Here is a 24,951-nt window from a genome sequence, read left to right on the forward strand (position 1 = left end):
CGCTGGTTCCGATTCAGGCCAAGGCACCGCTGCATATGGTGGCCATGGATTATCTGACTTTGGGACGGCCAGCGGATCAGATCCAGAATATCCTTGTGGTAACCGATCTGTTTACCAAGTATGCTTGGGCCATCCCAACTGTGGACCAAACCGCCATCACGACTGCCAACGCCCTCTGGAGGTATGTGATCCAACCATTTGGATGCCCAGAAATTTTCCACTCGGACCAAGGGACCAACTTTGAGTCCAGGGTGATCCATGAGCTGTGCCAACTGTACGGATGCAAGAAGACCCATACGACTCCCTACCACCCCCAAGGGAACGGGGGGTGTGAAAGATTTAATCAGACCTTGCTGAGTTTATTAGGAACCTTAGAGGAGGAACAGCAAGGCCATTGGGTCGACAGACTCCCGGCGATGATACAGGCCTACAATAATAGTGTGCACAGTATCACTGGTTACGCCCCCACTTACCTGATGTTCGGCAGACATGTGAGACTTCCGATGGATATGCTTCTGGGGACCACTGCAGGGGAAGAGGGGAGTAGTTTGACAGATTGGGTGACGGGACACCATCAACGCCTCCAGTCGGCGTACGAACGAGTCTCTGGCCAGATTAACCGAGCAGCGTTAAAGAACAAGAGGTTGTATGACCGGACGGCTCGAGAGGCACCGCTACTGCCAGGGGAGAGGGTGCTGGTACGGGACAATCGCCGACAAGGGAAGGGAAAATTGAGCAACCGATGGGAGGCCCAGCCATATGTCGTTCAGCGACAACCCCATCCGGACCAACCGGTATATGCCCTACGGCCCGAAGGGAAGACGGGCCCCGAACGGGTGTTACATCGTAACCTGATCCGCCCTTGCCCGAATTACCCAAAGCCAGTGGTAGAGGACCCACCGGCCGAGACACCTTGGATGCCCCCGCTGGTAGGATGGGCAGTGATCCCGAGGGGCCTAGGCCTAGGACCACGACCTGAAGCACCCATCTCTCCACCCCGGCGTTCGCAACGAGAGAATCGGGGTCAGCCTCCAGCCAGGTATGGAGACTGGGTGTCTGGAGACCGTTCTCGGGACTAGAACGGTTTGGCAGGGGGGTATGTCACGGGGTGACAAATAATCCCCGGAACTAATCCCATCAGAGAAGTGTTCCCGCCGGGACACTTTTAGTGTAACACTGTCCCCGGGCTTGTGTGTGTGTCTGTCGTCATGACAACTAAACGGCAGATTGACAACAGGTGCGGGGACTTCACTTTGATTACCTGATTGAGGTGGCACCAGTGTTTGGAGAGGATAAAACACAAGAGAAAGAGAAGGCTGTGTGTTCTCCCTCCGCGTTGTGTGGTTGTTCTTTGTCTTCCCCCGGCGATCTGGTGTGGTTCTCTCCTGTTGGGGAATGTTTGTGGAGTGTTGCAGCTGAAGGACCATCGTGAAAGAAGCGGAGTGTTGCTTGTGGGATCCGAGGGCAGTTTTGAAGAGTGGAATTCGTCGTCTGGACTAGGAAAGAGTGAGATGAGTGATTGACAAATTGAATCTCATAAACGCATGTTTTCTACACTAAATTGGATACTGGTTTGAAGTGCTTGGATCACGTTGTATACATCGCACTGGGTGAAATAGACTGATTCCTTGTCGATCTCTAGCCTCCCCCTCGGCCATTGAAACCAGCGAAGTGAAGCCGCTTGTAGTGGTGAGGAAATTATTCACCGCATCTGTCCCAACTCTGACTATCATCGGCTCTTCAGATCGAGACCTCTGGGTGAGTGTTGGCCTTACTTTGCACTTGAAGAGTGGATTTGTAGTGCTGAAATTGACGTTTCCCATCACGTTGCATGTTTGGAATTGGACTGTCGTGTGTGTGTGGAAGATTTACCTTTTATCGCCGTGCACTCCCCATGTGTTATGCTGGTCTACCGTCCATCATAAGAGTCTAGCAAGATCGATTGCAGTCACCTGTTGGATGTCAGAAGGAAAAGCCCCCGTGCGCACACTACCCGTGAGAACTGTTTTCCTCTGCTTGAAGTTTATGCTGTCTGTCCCAGTGAGAACCCTGCTCAGCTTATGACTTTGTCTCCTGCCACCCATGTGAGAGCTGTTCACCTCTATTTGAAGTGTTGATTCCGTCTGTTCCAGCGAATGTCGCTCAGCTTGTGACTTTGTCCCCTGCCACACACGTGAGAACTGCTTACCTCTGTTTGAAGTTTATGCTGCCTGTCCCAGTGAGAGCCCGGCTCAGCTTATGACTCTGTCTCCTGCCACCCTTGTGAGAGCGGTTGACCACTATTTGAAGTGTCGACTCCGTCTGTTCCAGTGAACGCCCGCTCAGCTTGTGACTTTGTCCCCTGCAACACACGTGAGAACTGTTTACCTCTGCTTGAAGTCTGTGTGCTGTCTGCCCCAGTGAAAGCCCTGCTCAGCTTATGACTCTGTCTCCTACCACCAATGTGAGAGCTGTTCACCTCTATTTGAAGTGTTGATTCCGTCTGTTCTAGCGAACGTCGCTCAGCTTGTGACTTTGTCCCCTGCAACCCACGTGAGAACTGTTTACCTCTGCTTGAAGTTTGTGTGCTGTCTGCCCCAGTGAAAGCCCTGCTCAGCTTATGACTCTGTCTCCTACCACCAACGTGAGAGCTGTTCACCTCTATTTGAAGCGTTGACTCCGTCTGTTCCAGTGAACGCCCGCTCAGCTTGTGACTTTGTCCCCTGCAACACACGTGAGAACTGTTTACCTCTGCTTGAAGTTTGAATGCTGTCTGTCCCAGTGAAAGCCCTGTTCAGCTATTGACTCTGTCTCCTGCCACCCATGTGAGAGCTATTCACCTCTATTTGAAGTGTTGATTCTGTCTGTGCCAGCCAAAGCCCCGCTCCGCTTGCGACTTGAGTCTGCTGTAGCCCTGAAACCCACCTGTATGGTGCGAAGTGCCCACCCTTTACAACTCCTGTGAGCCCTGATCCACCTACTCCCCTGCGATACTCACCTGTGATACTCACCTGTTCAGCGAGTTGGCACCAGAGCCAGAATGAAGTAAGCCTGACTCAATTACTCACCTGCGACACCCACCTGTTCAGTACCTACCACTGCGAGTTGGCACCAGCGCCAGAAGGGAGTGAGCCTGACCCCCCACTTGCCTTGGATTCCTGGGAAGAGGAAGGAAGAGGAATTTTAGATTAGGATTTTCAAATTGTTTTTATATTTAATAAAGCCTGTCATTCTTTTTATTCCTGCCTCCTGCCTCCTCCTTTGACACGCTCCTCAGGGTGATCCTGGTCTAGGGGTGGGTGCAGTCTGGCTTGGCCCACCTCGACCTGTGACACTTTACTTCTTGAGGAAGATGAAATCATTCAGTGTGTGTAGGACTCTGATGACTTTGTTTTACCAGTGTTTTATTTAATCAGTTTTGACATTTTGTATTGTGGTGCGGTACAGTGGCCTTTCAATGATCAACAAGCGTAAGCTATCTAGGCTGGTAAATGTTGCGTCTAAGGTGTTTGGGGTACAGCTACCACAGCTGCAAAATATATATGACAAACGGGTCCGAGGGAAGGCTAACCAAATTTTAAATTGCTTTGATCACCCACTTTTTGGGGAGTTTAATTTGCTCCCCTCAGGTCGCCATTTTAGGATACCTATGTTAAGAACCAAACGTGCCAGGGATTCTTTTATTCCTGTGGCTATTAGGAACCTGAATTCCCTTAAGTGATATTTTATGTATTTTTTTTTATTTTTTATAGTATATGCTTATTTATTAATTTATTTTCTGTCATTGCTCATCATGATATACGGATGTGTATTGTATTGGTTTCAGTCATTGGTTATAGGGAAGGAGTGTTTCCATTGATGTGTTGATGTGTGTGTCTTGTGTTGTCTACAATGTTGTTGGCATCTGGTGGTGCTTTATTTTGTTTTTAGATATCCTGCTGCACACTAAATTTCCTTTCTAAGGATAAATAAAGTGAAACTTGAAACTTGAACTTGATAAACAGGAAAGGACATGCAAGTATTCAACTCCAAGCAGTGTGTACATCACAGATGAGGTTCCTGGATGTGTACACTGGTTGGTCAGGGTCTGTGCACGATGCTAGAGTGTTTCGAAACTGCCCATTAAATAGCGATGAAAAGTGACTACCACCTGCTTGGAGACTCTGCATACCCTCTCAGCACATCTCTCATTACACCATACAGAGATAATGTACACTTGTCCCAAAGACAGAAAAAATGTAACACAGTCCACAGCTCCACCAGAGTTGTGATAGAAAGGGCATTTGGTCTTCTAAAGGAAAAATGGAGACGGCTAAAATACTTGTCCATTGGAGACCTTAAAAAAGTCCCATTGGTTATCACAGCTGCGTGTGTTTTACACAATTTCCTCTTGAGGGAGGATTGTGAAGAAGTAGATGGCAACAATGATTGTGAAGCAGGATACCCTGAAAATACTTCAGGTCAAATAAAAAGGGATGAACTTGCTTTATTTTTGGTGGAGGATGATAAAGTTTCTTTTTAACTCATTCTTGTTGTGTACACCTAAGTTTTCAGAAGTTTCTTGTTTCAACAGAATGGAAGTAAAATAATGAATAATACGCCACAAAGGTGAGGTGATCAGTATTGCATTTATATCTCTCAGCATATATACTGTACATCATGTAATTAAACAAACAAAATAGAACCTAACCATCAGCAGAATGTAGCAAAAGGAGAAAACACAAATAGCTATTTCTTCATCAAAGCAGAAACAAAATCTTTTAAGATGTTGTTACGTTCACTTGCTAATGCCACTGCTTGTTTTTGCAGGCTCATGACTTCTGACATCTGCCTCCTTTGCTCATTGACATACTGTTCAAACCACTCATGTGCTTCAGACTTGCGCCTTCTCCTTTTGCTACATTCTGCTGATGCCTTAGGTTGTGAAGTTGATGATTGTGAAGTTGATGATTGCGAAGTTGATGATCCTGAAGAAGCCTGTATATGGGAAAAAAAAAGTTTAAACTTGGTGGCCTTAAAATGTTAATGATGAAGGCAGCAAACTTCACTTGCCTCTAACAAATAAATTTTTTGGTTCTCACATGGACACATCTCCTCTAAATTAGAGTCATGTACCAACAAAGCTTCTTTAAACATCCAGTTAACCATGATACCTGAAAAAATATCTCTCAACATCTAACCCTGTTTCCTAGTTCAGTAGGTACGTAATACAGAAAGTGATCCCTTACAAAATATAGCCTACTTAAAGTTCAAGTATATTTTAAGTATACTTTATGTAGTTAGTATATTCATATCAATGTAGTATACTTGTAAGTTTACTGTTTCAATACTGGGGACTAATTTAGCCTAGTTTTAGTGTATATAAGTATACTTTTAGGTATTGTAACAGTATAAACTTTGAATACACAACTAGTTTCCAACATTTTTCATTTTTACTGCAACTACAAATGAACTTATATACTTATAGTTTACTAGCCAATTACTTGTGGCACTTTTTTTAGTTAATGAAAGTACTTTTTAATATACTCTCCGTAAACTACTAGTTTAGTTTTATGTAGGTATAGGCCTACTTGTAAGTATTCTTTAAGTGATTTTAACATTATACTTATAGTTTAGTATTTAAATATTATTTTTGCTACTATGTAATGCAAAGTATTGAACATCAAAATAAAGCTCTGTAAACAATTACATATTTTGCAACACTACAATTGTGTCCCATCGGGTAATCAAAAGTTCTACACACACTTGCAATCTTCACACCTACTTGAACACTTGGGCAAAATACAGGAAATACGTCAGGTAAGTACGAGTGCAAAGAAGTGTGGGTATTTGGAAAGGCCCAATGTCTCCTTCACCTACTTGTGCACATTGCACACAGATTTAAATTGTATTGGCTGAAGGGGATGTCATATGATAATACTAAAATATATATTTTTGGAGTTGAATATTATTATTGCATTTTGAATGCAATTTTCTTTGTGCCATTTATAAATGATGATGTCCCATAGAGGGTTAAATTTTTATTTAAATATACTTGACTTGTACGGACAGAAAAGTATATGCTGTTGGACTACATACTCAAATCTTTAAAGTAATTAACTCTTTGTTTCTCTAATGCACGTTCAGTATTTTTCTCAGGATTCTTTGATGAATAGAAAGTTCAAAAGAACATCATAGAAATCTTTTGTAACAGTAAAAATGTCTTTACTGTCACTTGTGATCAATTTAATGCGTCCTTGCTGAATAATATTAATTATATATTGACCCCAAACTTTTTTATTGCAAACATCTAAACATCAAATATTACATTATGCTTTATCACTGCCTGATTTTTAGAAGGGCCCTTAAAAGCATGAAAATATATTTTTCTCACAGGATTGTTGCTATAGCGCTATAGTGTCTTCATCCACTCATAAAGAAGTGCACTTGTGTGGTCACACAATGTAAGACATCATTCAGAAATACCATCATCTAATCGGGCATGGCACTTTAAATGGCATGATAGTGCGAGACAGAGATAGGAACTCTTGACTGTCCTACTTTTGGTAGAAGTCTGGTGGTTCGCCACAATATCCCTTCATTCAACTGCAGCTCCATCAGAAGCTCATGTTTACCCGTCATAATCACAGCAGACATTTTTTATATACACAGTAAATGTATATACTTTTTGACTGAGTCATTTCATAACAATGCTCTTATCCTACAAGCATTGCATTCTTATAGAGCATTCCTTGTTGGAAACATGAGCAAGTTAAAAAGAATAATTAGGTTTTATTTAGACCTCACTGACAAACAATGCAATAGACACTAAACGGATCTGGTAAATATTGTTATATATTTAGTTTTTTTGTGCTGCTGCTGAGTTTTTGAATATCCTCACAAAGCCTTTTTTCTGTTACATTTTATTAATGATGTATTGTAAACACTTTTGATTTAGCTAATTAGAGAACATTTGGATTGAAAGAAAACACAGATAATTGATGTAATTTTATTTTTGCTTTCATAGTAATGGATTTAATGCTTTCACAGTAATAATGTATTCTCTTTCCGAAATTGTTAAAAGCACGATCAGGGAAAAAAATTAACTCCTATGGTTCTGGCCTAGAAGAAACAAAAACAAAAAAGTTATTCAAAATCTCCACATTTATGTTATGTATTACCATATTACTGTGCCACTTACTTGCAGGCATGAACTTTATCACAGATCTTTTTTGCCACGTCACCAGTCATCAGCACCTTGATCAAATTGTTCAGATTATTTGCAACAAGTTTGTTGCATATAGTTTGCGTTCCCCATGGCAAGGACTCACAGATTTTGTTCAGCACGGCTTTGATTTCATCCTGAGGGAAATTGTCATTAGTAACGCTGTTGTGAAAGGCGCATACAGTTAAATACTGCGATAGTAATCATGATACTCACCGGAGTTGGCTTATTTTTTCTCACGCTCTCCATGGTGTCTATACATATTGAGCACATAGGATCAAAAATCTGTCGCTTCGTCACGCTCTCAGCCTGAAAACACATCAAAATAGGAAGCCGATAATAAAGCAGATAAGAATATAGCAGAAGCCAATCTCCAAATCTCTCTCCACTGCCTCAAGGAGACAATGCAAAGAAGTATGCTACTTATAATGATGAACATTATCTATAACTACCTGTTAATCGCATGCAACAATGTGAAAAGTTGTCCCCCTATTTTTTTCCCCACTTGTTCAACAGATTCAACGGAGTTGCAATGCTGTACATAAGGTCATTATTTTTAAAGTATACACTTATTTAACAAACTATTGCCATCAGGAGAAGCTTACATGGGTTTCTCCAAGTTCTTCCTCAGCAGAGCCCACTTCACGATTCTCCAAGTGAACTGCGCAGACTAAAAATAAATGAACAATAATTAATGCCAAGTTAATTCAAATGACTCTTCTTCACGCATGTCTATTATACTGTAAGTTTTTGTCATTTCCGGCCATGTCCATGCACGCAGTAATGCCATAAGATATCCAAAACACAAGTAATTTTAGAAGTGAAATAGTGATGATTTTACCTGCATATATGAGCAAGCTGACAAGAAAGACGTTTCGGAGCATCTTAGCAGATAATCTTTAACCAGCCTGAAGAAGCAGCTTTCAGAATCTGAAGCTCAGTGTTCCTCAGAAGCCCGTGGAGGAGTTCTTATAGAGCTCTGCATCAACCACAAGTGAGCCTTTCTTTCCAACCACAAACCACAGACGTGTAGGTAATGTTAAAAAAAAGAACAATCAAGGGGAATTGTGAGTAATATTCTGATTCAATGGCAATATTGCTCTATCTTTGTTGTTTATATAACTTTTTTGGCATTCTTTGTGAAAAGTTGCAGTGTTACTATCTCAAACATAACTTCTATGTAATAAAGTTCAGGGAAGCTCTCGTCCTTGTCCTGCTTGCCACATTCTACTTCTGTCTTCTGCTGAAAAGAAATGCTCAAGATGGCTATTTTAATGACCAGCAGGCTGGTGTTGTCAGGACCGCACAGAACAATGATCCAGCACCACATGCAGGGTTTAAACCTACAACCTTTCAGTTACGAGCCCAGACCGTGAAGCTACATTACCGATATTATATCTCAAGAACAGGAAAGACTACAGTTCAAAATGTACGAACACATTTGTAGATGCACTTTAGATGCACACGAGAAGCAACACCTTAAAAGTCACTTGTGGGGTTGCCCGCATCACCAACTATTCCAGATACAGGGCATCTTTCTGGGATTGTGTTAAGTGGCTCTGGATGCCCAGCGGGTGCTGACGAACACATTTTCTTGGATGGTGGTGTGTAGGAAAGGTCAAGGATGTCATCATGGGGAATGTGTCGCCTCAAATGATCTAAGAGATTTGTAAGGCGATCAGTTACAGAATCTAGAAATGTCCCATCCTGTATGTGGCATGTCAAATCAGATTTCTCCTTTAACAAGGTACCGCATTTCTCCATTTTTTCTGCTTCAACACTAGGGGCGATCAGGACGGTCTCTGAGGGAGCAGCAGGAGACGGACTTCTCTCTGGACTGGAAGTGCAGCTGTCTCCCTCTGGACTATCATCGTCCTCCTGATTCTTCTTCAGAAGCTCTTCACCTTGAAGATCAGCAGAAGTCAGAGGAAGTGTCCTAGAGTGTCCAAGGCAAACCTCGTCAAACGTGAAGAGAGGGTTCTTACTGTACGCAGCGCTCAGATTCTCCCAACTCCATCCAGGAACTAAGGTAAAAACAGCACAGAAATGCTGGCATGGGAGAAGATGTCTCCTCCAGTCCATGCATGTACATGAAGGCATCGCATCGCCTTTTCCAAAGTTCACCTGATGTTCTTCCTGTGAAGTCTGACTCTGAACACGGAAGACGTTACCGGTATAACACTTACACCGTGTCCTAACTACACACGATAAAAGGTATCTTTTCCATGTCAATCAGAGTTTTTGTTCTAACCAGCCGCCACGCGACGCTGCGACGATTCTATTTTAGAAACGGTTTCTATTTTTCTGCGACGTGTGGACAGACAAATTATTTGTCTCTGGATTTTATCGAAATCACATCTGGTTACTTAAGACACGGTGTTATACCCGAACCATACCTTAGGAAGCTGCTGAAGATATACCTTCTTACGTGCGGTGTTACCTGGTGCTGTCCATGTCAATGGTGCTGAATTCGTTGATATCGATGGCTTGATAATCAATTATTCTCTCGTGCAGGGGCTGCTTCACTGCATTATGTGAGAAAGCTTCTCATAAAAGCTTCTTTATAAAAGAAGCAATTCAGAAATAGTTGAAATTGCATTTTATTAGGACTTGTGGGATATTATAAAAAATAATCCAAACTATAATAGCCCAGCCAACATATTTTAAAATCGTATCATATATTGCTACCACAATAACCATTTAAATTTTTTACGTGCTTTCTTCTCTTTCCCATTTTTTTTGTTCGCCGAGGTGTAGCTGCGATTAAATATTGTTCTTGTAAATACTTTCCAGCATTTCAGTAATAAAAGTGTACATCTTACGTACGGTGCTCGGCAGTGATCAAACAGGATTTAAACAGTGAGTTTTGAATCTCTTCTTGTAAACTCAGAGATGTGGATATCTTTATACAATTTAAAAGTTCAGCTTTTATTTATCTAAAGCTTTATACAATTTATTTCAAAGCAGATTCACAGTAGAAAACAGGACAATGACGATCAACGATGCAAACTTCATCAAATATGAGAGGAGTTCAAATTCTGAAGTAAAGCTACTCTACAAAGTCAAAAGTGTCATTATTCAGCTTAGGTCAGTTCATTAACTGTTCAGTGACAATTATGAAATGAGTTCAATTCAGCTATAAAGCAGCTCTACAGAAGACATTTGTCATTCACTTTGAGTAAATGTTGCAAAATGTATCAGTTATGAAACCTTACCCAGTCATAACAAACTGCTTTTTATCAGACAGTCATTGAACAGGAAGATAGAGAACTTGTTGATCATTTCCTTATTTCAAGAGTTCTGTGGTGGTACCATTGCACAGTGATGGTATCAGATGGTTGTAAAATTGATATGGTAACACTTTATTTCAATCCACTTTAGACATTCTACTAACAGTAAGTAACTTTGCAACTACATGTCAACTAGCAGCATCTGCTAATGCTTTATTTTGATGCTCCCCAAAAGACATTCTACTGACTATAAGTGACTTTGCAACTACAATTCAACTTATTGTACTAACACCTAACCTAACAGTCTACTAATACTCCAATGAGAGTTAGTGACTTGTAGTTGCAAATTAACGTGGGGTAGTTGACGTGTAGTTGTAAAGTTACTTGTAGTAGTACTTGTAGTTAGTCGAATGTCTGAAGTGGGCTGTCAAAATAAAGTGTATCCATTGTGGTATTGATACATACATTGATACATAGTTTTGGATACAATTATTTTTATTTTATTTTTATATATATTCATTTTCACTCTCTTTTTCTAATCACATTTTTGTCTCTGTAGTGTCTAGAGGAGTTGAATTTAAGCATGAATCCTCTGGGTGATGGCTGGACACAAGCACTAGCAAGTCTTCTGTCCGCTTGTCCCCTGCTCTCCACTCTTTCCCTGCAAGCCTGTGGCCTCTCTGCACGTTTCCTCCAGCAACACCGTCTCCTGTTAGCCAATGCCATGGCCAGTAAGTGCACTGTCAGAAACATCTGATCTGAAGTGGTTAGACCTCTGTTTGACAATTAAATGAAAGCAAAGTAGTTTTATGTTGTTTCTGTAATGCTGTATTGTGCTCTCCAGGCACCGGGAATATGCGGACGGTGTGCCTCTCCCATAATGCACTGGGCTCCACTGGTTTTGAGCTTGTGTTGAAGACTTTACCGATGCAGTATCTTACGCACCTTCAGCTTTCTGCGGTCTGTAGAGGTCCATCCGACCAGCCTGCCATGGAGATCTTTACTAAACTCCTTACACAGGTACACTGACTCCTTGTCCAAAGTTTTTCAAATGGTTTCCACAAATATTAAGCAGCTCAATCTTTTTCAACATTGATAATAATAGCCCTTTTCACACATACAGTCTTTACTGATAAATGACCGTTAAAAGATCGAGTGTGAGTGTGACCTTTTCAAAAATACCAGTAAATTGGTTCTGACAATTTACCAGTAAGTATGAGAAGTTGTAACATTATAGTATATTCCTGGTATGATGCTATGTGTGAATAAAGAATCTGCTTTGGGACAATCATAAAGTTCTTATGGAGATGATGCCATTACTCCGCGCTATTTACAGTAAGCTTCTATGTAAATATGCGCTATGCAAACATCTTTGACCATTACGCCGCGTCTTGCTGCTTTTCAACTGTGTCACTTTTGTTTGAGAGCCTGTCTTCTTTTATGGCAAGCCAAAAGAGTCAGAATTACGCTATAGATGAATTTAGTTTACATCCAAATTCTAATTTTATGGCGTTTAAGACAGATTTAGCGGTCAAATATGCTGTCTTCATTCCAAGCCCTCTAAAAAATCAAATAAAACATGCACGTTTTCCACGTAAATAAATAACTGGACACTAAATACTGGGTTAAACTGATGTAATTTAATAAACTTTAAGTTTAAGCTACAAATAATCATTATATTAATCCATTTTAGACGGACCACAGCGCCCTCTTGCTCGCTAGATGAATATTTCAACTCTTCTATTACTGTACCGAAATGTCAATGCATCATTTATATCCTTATTTCAGTTTTCAGCCCCTTTACAATATTATTTATTATTATTGTAAATATTACATATTTATAATATATTCTCAATAATGATCATTGGTTGTTTTTAGGTGTCTTCCTGTTTGTCCTTCCCTGGTGTCTTTAGACCTGTCTGCCAACCCTTCAGTGACCTCAGTCGGTCTTCAAAGTCTCCTTAACGCCCTAATGGAGGCCCAGCGACCTTTGACCCATCTCAACCTTCAAGGTATTTTCTTTTCCCCAGGTGCTTTTTAGGGATATTCAGGTTTGATTTCTATTATTTTGTCCGTTCGGAGGCATAATGTAGCAAAGTTCGTTCACAAAGGAAGGAGGAGCCGGGAACCGGCGAACATTTAACCTAAAACTTTAATTATAAAAATATAGCTGCCAGCAGCAATTAATGGGGTTCAGGCACTTTAAGGCCTTTAAGCATATGTGTAAAAAGGTAATATGTTTTATTTAGAAGCATGTAATCACTTAGATCATAGATGGAAAAGAGCATTTATAGCCAATACAGGCAGTTTACTTTTTTCTCCTTTGTAACAGTTAAAGCGCCAGCCCGATGTCCTTAAAAGTTTCCATGCTTATTTAGAATCATGTGACGCAGGTGCACCAAATTTCATTGTCAACTTTTTTTAAATAATAATTGACTATCAGTCTCCAGAGAATCTTGCTGCAGTGGTTTAGTTCCGATTGGGCCAAAAACCAAGGATTAGTTCCCAAAAGTAGGTTTTTCAAAAGAAATCCTAAATATCTGAACATTTTGCCAGGGCGACGATCGAAACCTAAACCGTTAGCCGTAGGCTATGAGCGATTTCGTACTTTTTGACCGCTGTAGCGCCCCCATCAGGCCGATCAGAGTTGTAGGCTGTGTGAATACTACCAGCCTTCAAAGTTTCAAGTCTCTACGACTAATGGTTTGGTCTGCCCGATCACTTTTAGGGGAGAATGCTGATCCTTGGAAATTTTTAACTATCACAATAGGGGTTCAGCGCTACGTGCTACACGCTTGATAGTCTTTTATAGTCATTATGTATTTTTTTATTGTAATTGTTTGTATGGACACGTGTGTTTGTTTATACTTGACTCAAACCCATTTTATTCCATTTAGTCTTAATAAACAACTTTAATAAACAAACAACAAAACAAAAGTAAAGAGGCAGCCCCTCACGGACGAATGCCACTTAAACTAATGGCGCTTTTCCACTACACAGTACCAGCTCGCCTCGCCTCGCCTTTGTTTGGTTTTCCACTGTGTAAAAGTTGTACCGGTACCTGCTTCCAGGTACTTTTTTTCGTATCACCTTCAGCGAGGTTCTAAGCGAGCTGAGGCGATACTAAAATATGACGTGAAACACGGCAGACTGCTGATTGGTCAGAGAGAATCGTCACTATTCACTGCGTCATCGTTGGACGCGCCAGACGGAGTATCCTGAATAACCCCTGCATTTTTAAATAGTTTTGCCAGAGATTGCGTGATATACCCATTAGTAATATTATGTAAAACAGCATACACTCGATTTCCTCCATTGTCCTGTGTGTGTGGGTAGCGGGTGTGTGTCGCGTCGCTATGACGACCAGGTACTATTGTGGAGGTACTATCTGCAATGGAAAACGGAGCGAAACGCGAGCCGAGCCGAGGCGAGTCGAGCTGGTACTGGTAATGGAAAAGCGCCATAACACAACGTAAAGTCCTGGCTTGTTTCTCTCTCGTCCTTCACTGTCGTCACTCCTCCCTTTTATCCTTACGAAGCTCCTCCGTGTGACTCAAGGTCTCATTAGCCTCGCTCCGTTCCCATGGCTTTCGGCCCCGTCCTGCTTGCCACACATAAATTGTCCTTTTGTCGTGTATTTTGCTTTTGAACCTGCCAGTGGTTTAGTGATAAAAGATCGCGGCTAATAACGTAAAGGTTATAGGTTCAAACCCCAGAAACGTGACATGCACACAAGCAAGACGGTTAACCTCAAAGGGGATTTAAGGTACTGTCGCTGTGATAGGTTTACTGACAATTCGGACCTGTACTATTACTTAAAGCTTCCAAATCTGATCATAAATGTGAGGAATTGCTAGTACAAATATGTAATAAAATGTAATACTGCTAAAAAGTAAATTGGGAAACTGTTTGTAATGTGTGTGTATATATATTTCTGCATCATATCATGAACAAGATATCAAGTTTTTGACACCGTTTCCCATGCATCATTTTTTTATATGATATTGCTGCATCTAGTCAGATCATAATCTTGCAGTATCTCAGGAAATACAGTTTGAGAAGCTCATTTACATAAAGTTTGAATTGCTGGATGTGTCACCAACAATCTTAACAAACTTAAAATGATTGCTGTCGTTTGTAAATGTGGCTTTATTGTAGGTCTGCCCTCGACTAGAGATTTTTCCAGTCGACTAGTAGTCGGTCATTTAAGCGATTAGTCGACTAATCACACGTTTATATTAAAGGGGGGATATAATGCCATTTTCACAAGATGTAAAATAAGTCTTTGATGTCCCCAGAGTGTGTATGTGAAGTTTTAGCTCAAAATACCCCACAGATATTTTTATATAGTATGTTAAAGTTGTCACTTTTTGAGGGTGAGCAAAAACACTTTGTTTTGTGTCTGTCCCTTTAAATGCAAATGAACTGCACAGAGGGCGGAGCTTCAACAGCTCATGTCCTTTTACCTCACACACACATGCACTGAAAATTTCAAAAACGTTTTAGTCTTTTATGTTCAAACCGGAGTCAGACAATGATGGAGAGACTCAAGAAGAAGTGACAACATGTAGAAGCAACAGGACGTTTCTGAATGGTTAGTTGATGAATTTATGTGGAGTTAACTATCTTCTAGTCATTGATTAGCATATTCTGTCATGATAATCTATTCCATAGATATCATATAATAAAGGCTAGATGTCTTAAGGCGGAGTCTCGAATGGCATCACCCGGCGGCCATCTTGTCACAGGTGTAAGCCGCGCTATATTGGTCCAATGAGGATTTCCAATAACACGGGGAAGGTTTCTTGCGCGTTCCGTCTTTCCAGCATCACAAAGTAATTTGGGTTAAATGCAATACATTTCTTAGATGTATTTACTCGTTATTTCATCTGACTCCATAAATGAAAGGTTTTGGTAATATCTATGCATCACTAAAAGTGAGCGAATGTTTGACTATTACTTTTAAACTATTAAATGAACAAGGTCAAAATCAGTTTGAATAATCAAATGTAACAATTTATTAAATCAGGTAAATTGTATAATCAATTCAAAGATAATCAATACAAAACATGAATAAAAAGAAGAGATGCGAACCCAACCTGAATAAATACATGAGGCTGGAAGTCTCGGTCACTCCCGGCCATCATGGGCCAGTCTGGATACAGAAAGCGCCCCGATTCCTCTGCCGCATTCCATTAAATAGCCAAAACCTCTTTCACATGGTTAACAATGGGAATTTACATTCAGAGTTGACACATTTTGGGGGTAGGAGACCATTTGCCTAGAGGCAACCCTCCTTTGTGTGTCAGTTTCTCTAAACTTCTCAAAACCTGATTTCTTTTTGTTTAACTTAGTTGGAAATGAGACATTTGTACCACTCACTCTGAGACATTAAAAATTATACTAAATATAATAATCATTCACATTAAACCACATATATATTCTTGTGCGAGTCTTTAGGCGTGAGAGGGAGTGAGACTGTATGGGGGAGGTCAGATATTAATTTCCATCAAGGTCCTTTGTTTCATAGACCAGTTTATCTCTCCAACCAGTTTCTCCAGCCTTACACAGGGAAGCTTTCTGGCGGTGATGCGTTGTTGAACACACTGTTCTGATGACGCAAGAGTTGCAACTATGGTAGCTGAGAAGGCCATTCTTTGTGTTCTTTGTGAAGAATTTTCGGAGCCTGATGAAGTCGGTATAAATATGTGTTTAATACTACAAAATATGCCCGATGTTACAGTTACTGCACTTGCCGCACAGAACAAAGGAGAACATCCCAATCGTGTGAAGGGATTTGTAGAAACTGTGTTTCCTAATTATTTTGATACAACATTTTAGGATGAAAAGACAAACATTTCAGGTGAATGATAATCCACTTCTTACCTCCGAGACTGAGTTATGATCTATATGACCTTATTTTGTTATTGCTTATCATTATTGCTGATCATTGTTGTTTTGCTATATTATTGTAATATTTACCATTATATAATCAGAGGAGTATAGCAAATTTTATGAAATTGTCACTTCACAATTTAATAGCAAAATATATAGAGATGTGTAGCGTTTAATCGGTGTTTAGCAAACCTTTCTAAGGAAAGGACCAGAAGACATTGCAATTACTAAATAATATTTTGACAGACTTAAAGTTCCAGATCTATGTCATGAAACTGCACGAGGACACAGACAGAGGAGATCCAAATGCAGGCTTTAATAAAGGATGATCCAGGTAACACAACGAATAAACAGGCAGAGGGTCGGAGTCCAGGTAAGCAGTTCAATATAGCAGAAGTACAATAGAGGGGCAAGGCAAACGGGAAAACTAGATACAGGCGAGGTGTTCAGGAAACAGGGAAACTAAACAGGATACAATGAAATAGCTCAGGCTTGCATCGTGACAGTCTAACATCACTTAGCAAAGAGGCAAAGGAAAACCAAGGCTTAAATCACAGAAGCTAACAAGCATAATCAAAAACAGGTTGTAATGTCTGTATATGTCCTTCACAGACATCTATTAATACTTTAAAGACAACGACTCGTGAGTTCTCTCTGTGTTCGGTTTATTAGCCTCTAGGTTACTACCTGTCATTACACAGGTGAAAGACATAAAGCATAATAAGTCCAAGTAAAACCATAAGTAGTAATGAAAAATAGAGAAGGAGTGCCCCCCAGTGGCTCACAAGGGCACTCCAGCCGCTGATTGTCACATAACCCCCCCCTCTAAGGAGCGGCTCCCAGACGCTCCTAAGAGCTCCGGGGGGAGGTCAACGGGGGGTGGGATGGAGGCCAGGGCATTAGCGGTAGCAGCTCCGTGTTGCAAGCACCAATCCGGTTCGTTTTTTTTTCTATAGACAGTACTCACAAAGGTATAACGATCAAGATTAACTTAGAAATTGCCCGGAGTTCTCCTTTAACATTTATGTGAACAAAGGGCGAGAATGTTGTTTGACTGACGTTGACCAACTCTGTACAGCACGACCTGACCTGACCTGATAGAAACAATTGATGACTTCAAAAATGTTTGTAGACTGAGAATTGAGATTGAGTTGAGAGACAAACAACAGGCCTGAAAAGCAGGATACGCAGTGAGACTGAGGGCCGTTTGCACCTACTTTGATAAGAAGATGAGATTGTGGCTTAGAGTGAAGAATATAACATTTTGTTTCAAGGCAGAGAAAGATGTCTGGAGGAAATTTGACTGAAAGACAACGTTTGGGGTTAGTGTAGATGGCAAATATATATCTACACACCATTATGTTAAATTGATACATGAGTCAATGATGAGTTATGCATCAAGAGGGAGATATAACAATTATTTCCAAATATGGTTTACTGAGGGGTTCAGATTTGCTGAAAGCCATCGCACAGGTGGGACAATAAATGTTGAGAGAACACTGGTGTAACGCTGAGGCATAGACGAAGCGGAGAGAGAATCCAATTGCAAGCACTACTTTAATGAAACAAACAGGTAATCCAGGACAAACAATGGAACACGGAACTCAGGACAGGAACATGGAGCATGGAAACAGCTACAAGCAACAACGACAGACAAACAACAACTGAAGCACAGAGGTTTAAATACACAGGAAAACAAGCTAAACGAGATAACAAGGGGGCGTGGTTAATCAGAAACACCTGGGAAGACTAATCAACATAACGGGGAACTGCTAAACATGGGACAAGACAGGGGAACACAGACATGAATCATGACAACTGGGTTTAATTGAGTAAAAGCCCTGCAAGAAGCCATTCTTCTCCCTAACAAAAGTGTTGTCTGTAAAGTGTGCTAATAACAAGAACTGTTTCAACAGTTGCTGTTGCCAGGACAAATGCGACAGGACAGCAGAACAAAATAAACTATGTGTACTTTACTATACAATAACCTGGACATTTGTTTTTCTTTACAGAGGATGCAGACTTTTGATACAGGGCAGACTGTGCCCATAAAATAATGGCTATGGATGAATTTGACAAACTATCCTGGCCTGGGTTCTTATTGTGGCAGAAAGAAAGTTGCCACACCTGCGCAAGCGCATAACTTAACATTTTTCTTTTGCAGGATGTCAGGATGGATCGCATCAAACAGAACTGATTCTGTTACAAATGTATAAATATTGTTTTGTAAACATGTTTTTCAGGGGAAAAAGGACTCTGAGTGCAAGAAATTATCTGGTGATAATGTTTCAGGTTGAGATTCCACAGGTCACATCAAAAGGGACGACCAACTACAAGAAATCACTAACAAAAACACTTAAGGTCTCCATTCACAGGTGAAAGCAGCCAGGAAATGGTTCAGTCCTCAAACAAGGTTGGAGATTGTGACACCTGTGTCAAAGCATCTTACCTTAAACTACACCAACCAACCTCAGCAACCCCACATGCCAACGCAAAAAATAAAGTGAGGGATCAAAGGCTTGTGCTAGTAACAGCCTCCCTTACCTACGAGGGAAAAAGACCATTGCAACGGCGTGCAAAGCGTCAAAAATGGCGAAGATGGAACGTCCATGGGGCAACAAGATGATCAACACACCTGGAGAAAGACGATTCGACCAACTAATGGTTTAGCAGAAGAATCTGTTTTTGTGATGATGTTGATGATTTTATTTGATTGAATCAAACTAGGTATTGAATTGATTGGTGCAAATGTAGAAAATCTATTAATTGATGTGTAATAAGCAAAAAGACGGTCCGTACTCCGTAATGGAAATATTAGAGTTAATTTTGAACAACTACATTGGTTAGAAGAATGAACACAAATATGCAGACGATTCGAGTAGCGGAAGTTATAGTGAAATTTATTAATTGAGTTAAGGTATGTTTTGTTTTCTTTTTCTTTCTGAGAACGATGAAATGTAAAAAGGGTTAACAGCAGCAATCATCCGTGTTACGAGGTGACATACAAAGACATGAAATGAAGGATTTTATTCTACTTTTTATTATTTTGGATTTTTATTCAAATAAACCAGGGGTGTTGAATTGATATGGTTTTCCTACTATAACAATCTATACTATTTCTTGTTTATACTGGAGTGACCAAGGGTTAGATTTTTCGAAAATGCGATAACAGTGCTTATTCATTTAGCCCGGCTTCCGATATTTACTTGCTTGCTCCTTCAACAAGGTTCAAGTAGAGTGATCAGTTATATGGAATATCAGAAATTAAAGGTATAAGTGTGATGAAATGACTTAAATTTGTTGCGTTTATTTAGTTATCAGAGAATGATAAAAAGGGAGAAATTGTAATGGAATTTTTATATTTTATTTCTTATTTTGTTTCCTTGATGATTAACAAATTAATGCCATGTGTTCTTTGTCTGTATCTTAAGTTTCCGAGCTGGGAAAGGGGTGAGGGTAGTCATAAAGTTTCTTTGTTCCTTCTTGTGTAAACTGTGGGGGACAGTGGGGGTATGAGATAGCCTTTATAAATTTACTAGCCAACCCCTCCTTCCTCTCTCACTCCTGCCTGCAGCTGGCCTGCAAGGTCGGATGGGGGCTTCTTGCAAGAATAAAATATATTTTCTTTTCAAGACAAAATAATCTTGATGTTTCTTATGCCTGGGATGCTGTGTTTGTTAATTATTGTTTTTGCCACAACATGCCATTTCTTCATCAAAGCAGAAACAAAAGCTTTTAAGATGTTGTTACATTCACTTGCTAATGCCACTGCTTGTTTTTGCAGGCTCATGACGTCTGACATCTGCCTCCTTTGCTCATTGACATACTGTTCAAACCACTCAGGTGCTTCAGACTTGCGCCTTCTCCTTTTGCTACATTCTGCTGATGCCTTAGGTTGTGAAGTTGATGATTGCGAAGTTGATGATCCTGAAGAAGCCTCTATATGGGAAAAAAAAGTTTAAACTTGGTGGCCTTAAAATGTTAATGATGAAGGCAGCAAACATAACTTGCCTATACAAATACATTTTTTGGTTCTCACATGGACACATCTCCTCTAAATTAGAGTCACGTACCAACAAAGCTTCTTTAAACATCCAGTTAACCATGATACCTGAAAAAATATCTCTCAACATCTAACCCTGTTTCCTAGTTCAGTAGGTACGTAATACAGAAAGTGATCCCTTACAAAATATAGCCTACTTCAAGTTTATTCTTAAATATACTTAAGTAAAGTTCAAGTATATTTTAAGTATACTTTATGTAGTTAGTATATTAATATCAATGTAGTATACTTGTAAGTTTACTGTTTCAATACTGGGGACTAATTTAGCCTAGTTTTAGTGTATATAAGTATACTTTTAGATATTGTAACAGTATAAACTTTGAATACACAACTAGTTTACAACATTTTTCATTTTTACTGCAATTACAAGTGAACTTATACACTGATAGTTTACTAGTCAATTACTTGTGGCACTTTTTTTAGTTAATGAAAGTACTTTTTAATATACTCTCTGTAAACTACTAGTTTAGTTTTATGTAAGTATAGGCCTACTTGTAAGTATTCTTTAAGTGATTTTAACATTACTTATAGTTTAGTATTTAAATATTATTTTTGCTACTATGTAATGCAAAGTATTGAAAATCAAAATAAAGCTCTGTAAACAATTGCATTTTTTGCAACACTACAATTGTGTCCCATCGGGTAATCAAAAGTTCTACACACACTTGCAATCTTGACACCTACTTGAACACTTGGGCCAAATACAGGAAATACGTCAGGTAAGTACAAGTGCAAAGAAGTGTGGGTATTTGGAAAGGCCCAATGTCTCCTTCACCTTGTGCACATTGCACATAGATTAAAATTTTATTGGATGAAGGGGATGCTAAAAAAATTTAAATGCAATTTTATTTGTGCCATTTATAAAGGATGATGTCCCATAGAGGGTTACATTTTTATTTAAATGTACTTGACTTGTACAGACAGAAAAGTATATTCTATTGGACTACATACTCAAATCTTTAAAGTTGTTATGTCTTGTCATGTTATGTCTTGTTCCTGTTCTTTCTCTCTACTCTGTCTCCCTCTGCTGGTCTTTATTAGTTACTTTCTCTTTCCTTTCCCTCTTCCTCCAGCTGTTCCTCATCTCCTCTGACTACCTCGTTGACTCTCATCCCACCTGTTTTGCTGAAGAAGCTTTTTGTTTCATTTTCATTCGCCCTCTCTGCGGGTTGCCTGTTTTGCCATTATCTCTCAAGAGGAATATTCTGTTCTACATTGCTGCCTCCCTGTATTGTCATTAAAGACTCTATTTTTGTTAATTCGCTTTTGGGTCCTCTCTTACCTGCATAACAGAAGAATCTGACCAAATCTGACCCAGCGACTCCGAATCCTATTCAGTCAGCCGTCGAGATCCAGGGAGCGATAACGGCAAACATGAGGAAGAATTGTCCGCCGCTCGACTCGCCATTGAGACCCTGGCTGCCCAAGTCTCCGATCTCACAAGACAGATACATCCTCTTCGCCTCGATCCACCGGTCGCTTCCAGGGCTCCCGAACCTCCCGAGCCCAGAATCAATAACCCCCCGTGCTACGCTGGTGAGCCCACTGAATGCCGCTCATTTCTCACTCAATGTGATGTTGTTTTTTCTCTCCAGCCCACCACTTACTCCAAGAGCAGAGCTCGTATTGCCTACGTTATATCTCTCCTTACCGGACGGGCTCGGGAGTGGGGAACGGCAATCTGGGAGGCGGAGGCTGAATATACAAACCATTATCAGGACTTTAAGGAGGAAATGATACGGGTTTTTGACCGTTCTATTTAAGGAGAAGGAGCGGAGTATCACCAACCGCCTCTGTATTGTGGTTCTGCTGCTCATTTTGTTTCCTCCTGCACAGTAAAAGCCAGAGCTCACCAGTAAAAGGAGGGCTACTGGTGAGCGCGACAACTCTGGTCTCTCCTTCAAGATCCTGCACTACTTTTTCGGTTCACCTCCGCTGGACCGGCTCGTCAGCTTCCTGCAGTGCTTTGATAGACTCTGGGGCGGAGGGCTGTTTTATGGATGAGACCTTGGCTCGAGAACATGGTATCCCTCTAAAGGAATTAGAAGATTCCACGGCCCTGTTCGCTTTGGATGGTAGTTTTCTCCCCAGGATTCAGCGTGAGACGCTACCTTTAACCCTCACTGTTTCTGGTAATCATAACGAGACCATTTCTTTTTTAATTTTTCAGTCGCCTTTCTCTCCTGTAGTTTTAGGCCATCCCTGGCTAGTTCGTCATAATCCCTCTATTAATTGGTCTAAGAATACTATCCTCTCTTGGAATGTCTCTTGTCATGTGGAATGTTTAATGTCTGCCATCCCTCCCGTTTCCTCTGTCTCTATTTTTCAGGAGGAGCCTGGTGATTTGACGGAGGTGCCGGAGGAGTATCACGATCTGCGGACGGTGTTCAGTAGGTCCCGGGCCACTTCTCTCCCTCCGCACCGTTCGTATGATTGTAGTATAGATCTTCTTCGTTTTTCTCTAAATTAGACCTTCGTAAGGCTTACCATCTCGTGCGCATCAGGGAGGGGGTCGAGTGGAAGACGGCGTTTAACACTCCATTAGGGCACTTTGAATATCGGGTCCTTCCTTTCGGTCTCGTAAACGCTCCAGCTGTCTTTTAGGCACTGATAAACGACGTCCTGAGAGACATGCTGAACATCTTTGTTTTCGTTTACCTTGACGATATCCTGATTTTTTCGCCGTCACTCCAGATTCATGTCCAGCACGTCCGACGCGTCCTCCAGCGCCTTTTAGAGAACCGACTTTACGTAAAGGCTGAAAAATGCACTTTTCATGCCTCCTCTGTCACATTTCTTGGCTCTGTTATTTCTGCAGAAGGTATTAGGATGGATCCCGCTAAGGTCCAAGCTGTCATAGATTGGCCCATTCCTAAGTCACGCGTCGAGCTTCAGCGCTTTCTCGGCTTCGCTAATTTCTATCGACGCTTCATCCGTAATTTCAGTCAGGTGGCTGCACCTCTGACAGCCCTCACGTCTATCAAGTCATGCTTTAGATGGTCCGAGTCCACCCAGGGGGCTTTTGATCTTCTCAGGAATCACTTTACGTCCGCGCCCATCCTTGTTACACCTGACGTTTCTAGACAGTTCGTTGTCGAGGTTGACGCATCAGAAGTGGTCGTGGGAGCCATTCTTTCTCAGCGCTCTCTCTCTGACAACAAGATCCACCCTTGCGCGTATTTCTCTCATCGCCTGTCGCCGTCTGAACGTAACTATGATGTGGGAAACCGTGAACTGCTCGCCATCCGCTTAGCTCTAGGCGAATGGCGACAGTGGTTGGAGGGAGCGACCGTTCCTTTTGTCGTTTGGACAGACCATAGGAACCTAGAAAACATTCGTTCAGCCAAGCGAATAAACGCGCGTCAGGCTCGTTGGGCCCTGTTTTTCGCTCGTTTTAAATTTGTAATTTCCTATCGTCCAGGCTCTAAAAACACCAAGCCTGATGCTTTATCTCGTCTCTTTAATTCTTCAGAAGTCTCTAAGGACCCGAGGGGATTGTCTCTGAGGTGCGTGTCGTCGAGTTGACTGTCTGGGGAATTGAGAGGCAAGTTAAACGAGCACTCACTCACACTCCTTCGCCGCGCGCTTGTCCGAAGAATCTTCTTTTCGTTCCTGTTCTGACTCATCTAGCCGTTCTTCAGTGGGCTCACTCTTCTAAATTAGCAGGCCATCCCGGCGTTCGAGGTACGCTTGCTTCCGTCCGTCAGCGTTTTTTGGTGACCCACTCGGGAACGTGACGCGTCGTTTCGTGGCTGCCTGCTCCGTCTGCGCGCAGACTAAATCGGGGAACTCTCCTCCTGCCGGACTTCTCAGACCACTTCCTATTCCCTCTCGACCGTGGTCACACATCGCCTTAGATTTTATTACCGGGCTTCCTCCGTCGGCGGGCAAGACAGTTATTCTCACGGTTATTGATCGGTTCTTTAAGGCGGCTCATTTTATTCCCCTCGCTAAGCTCCCTTCCGCTAAGGAGACGGCACAAGTAGTCATTGAAAATATTTTCAGAATTCATGGTCTTCCATCGGACATCATCTCGGACAGAGTTATGTTATGTCTTGTTCCTGTTCTTTCTCTCTACTCTGTCTCCCTCTGCTGGTCTTTATTGGTTATTTTCTCTTTCCTTTCTCTCTTCCTCCAACTGTTCCTCATCTCCTCTGACTACTGTCCTGTTTGTCTCTGTCCTCATCCAGTCCTGTTGGTTTCCGCCTGGCAAACGCTATCTGTTCCCTGCTGATCATCTTGACATTTTGTTCTATCCAGTTCGTCTGACGCTGTGAAAGATCTGGTTACCGCAGTCTTTTCTTGACCCTGATCAACCGCGAGAGACCTGCAGCCTGTCGCCGCTATCACAGCTTTCTCCGTCTGCTGCCTAAAGACTTTTATTGAAGTTTTGCTGAAGAAGCTTTTTGTTTCATTTTTATTCGCCCTCTCTGCGGGTTGCCTGTTTTGCCATTATCTCTCAAGAGGAATTCTGTTATTCTGTTCTACATTGCTGCCTCCCTGTGTTGTCATTAAAGACTCTATTTTTGTTAATTCGCTTTCCTCTCTTACCTGCATAACAAAAGTAATTAACTCTTTGT

The 24,951-nt window shown here is 41.2% G+C and overlaps 2 protein-coding genes and 1 long non-coding RNA gene across 3 annotated transcripts in view; 2 read left to right on the forward strand and 1 right to left on the reverse strand.

Moving 5' to 3' along the window:
* The window catches only part of LOC307009799 (tonsoku-like protein), a 117,951-nt gene extending 106,516 nt beyond the window's left edge, over positions 1–11,435 (forward strand). The window contains exons 16-17 of the mRNA XM_079633889.1: positions 10,973–11,144; positions 11,258–11,435. The gene's annotated coding sequence lies outside the window, so the exon portion shown is untranslated. The remainder of the gene's footprint in view (positions 1–10,972; positions 11,145–11,257) is intronic.
* Positions 6,952–8,125, reverse strand: LOC307009293 (pore-forming peptide amoebapore B-like). Its single transcript, XM_079632951.1, has 5 exons — positions 8,025–8,125; positions 7,789–7,853; positions 7,400–7,492; positions 7,160–7,320; positions 6,952–7,080 (listed from the first exon to the last, which is right to left on the reverse strand). The coding sequence occupies exons 1-5, from the start codon at positions 8,065–8,067 to the stop codon at positions 7,068–7,070; spliced, it is 375 nt and encodes a 124-aa protein (XP_079489077.1). The 5' UTR covers positions 8,068–8,125; the 3' UTR covers positions 6,952–7,067.
* An 872-nt stretch (positions 11,436–12,307) lies between the features above and the next one.
* LOC307009803 lies at positions 12,308–24,907 on the forward strand. Its single transcript, XR_013800111.1, has 4 exons — positions 12,308–12,425; positions 21,445–22,470; positions 22,701–22,761; positions 24,632–24,907. It is a non-coding gene; the product is annotated as an uncharacterized lncRNA (long non-coding RNA).
* The last annotated feature ends 44 nt before the right edge of the window (positions 24,908–24,951 follow it).

The sequence above is a fragment of the Phoxinus phoxinus genome (assembly GCF_949152265.1).
Source record: "Phoxinus phoxinus genome assembly, chromosome: 13".
Classification (NCBI taxonomy): domain Eukaryota; kingdom Metazoa; phylum Chordata; class Actinopteri; order Cypriniformes; family Leuciscidae; genus Phoxinus; species Phoxinus phoxinus.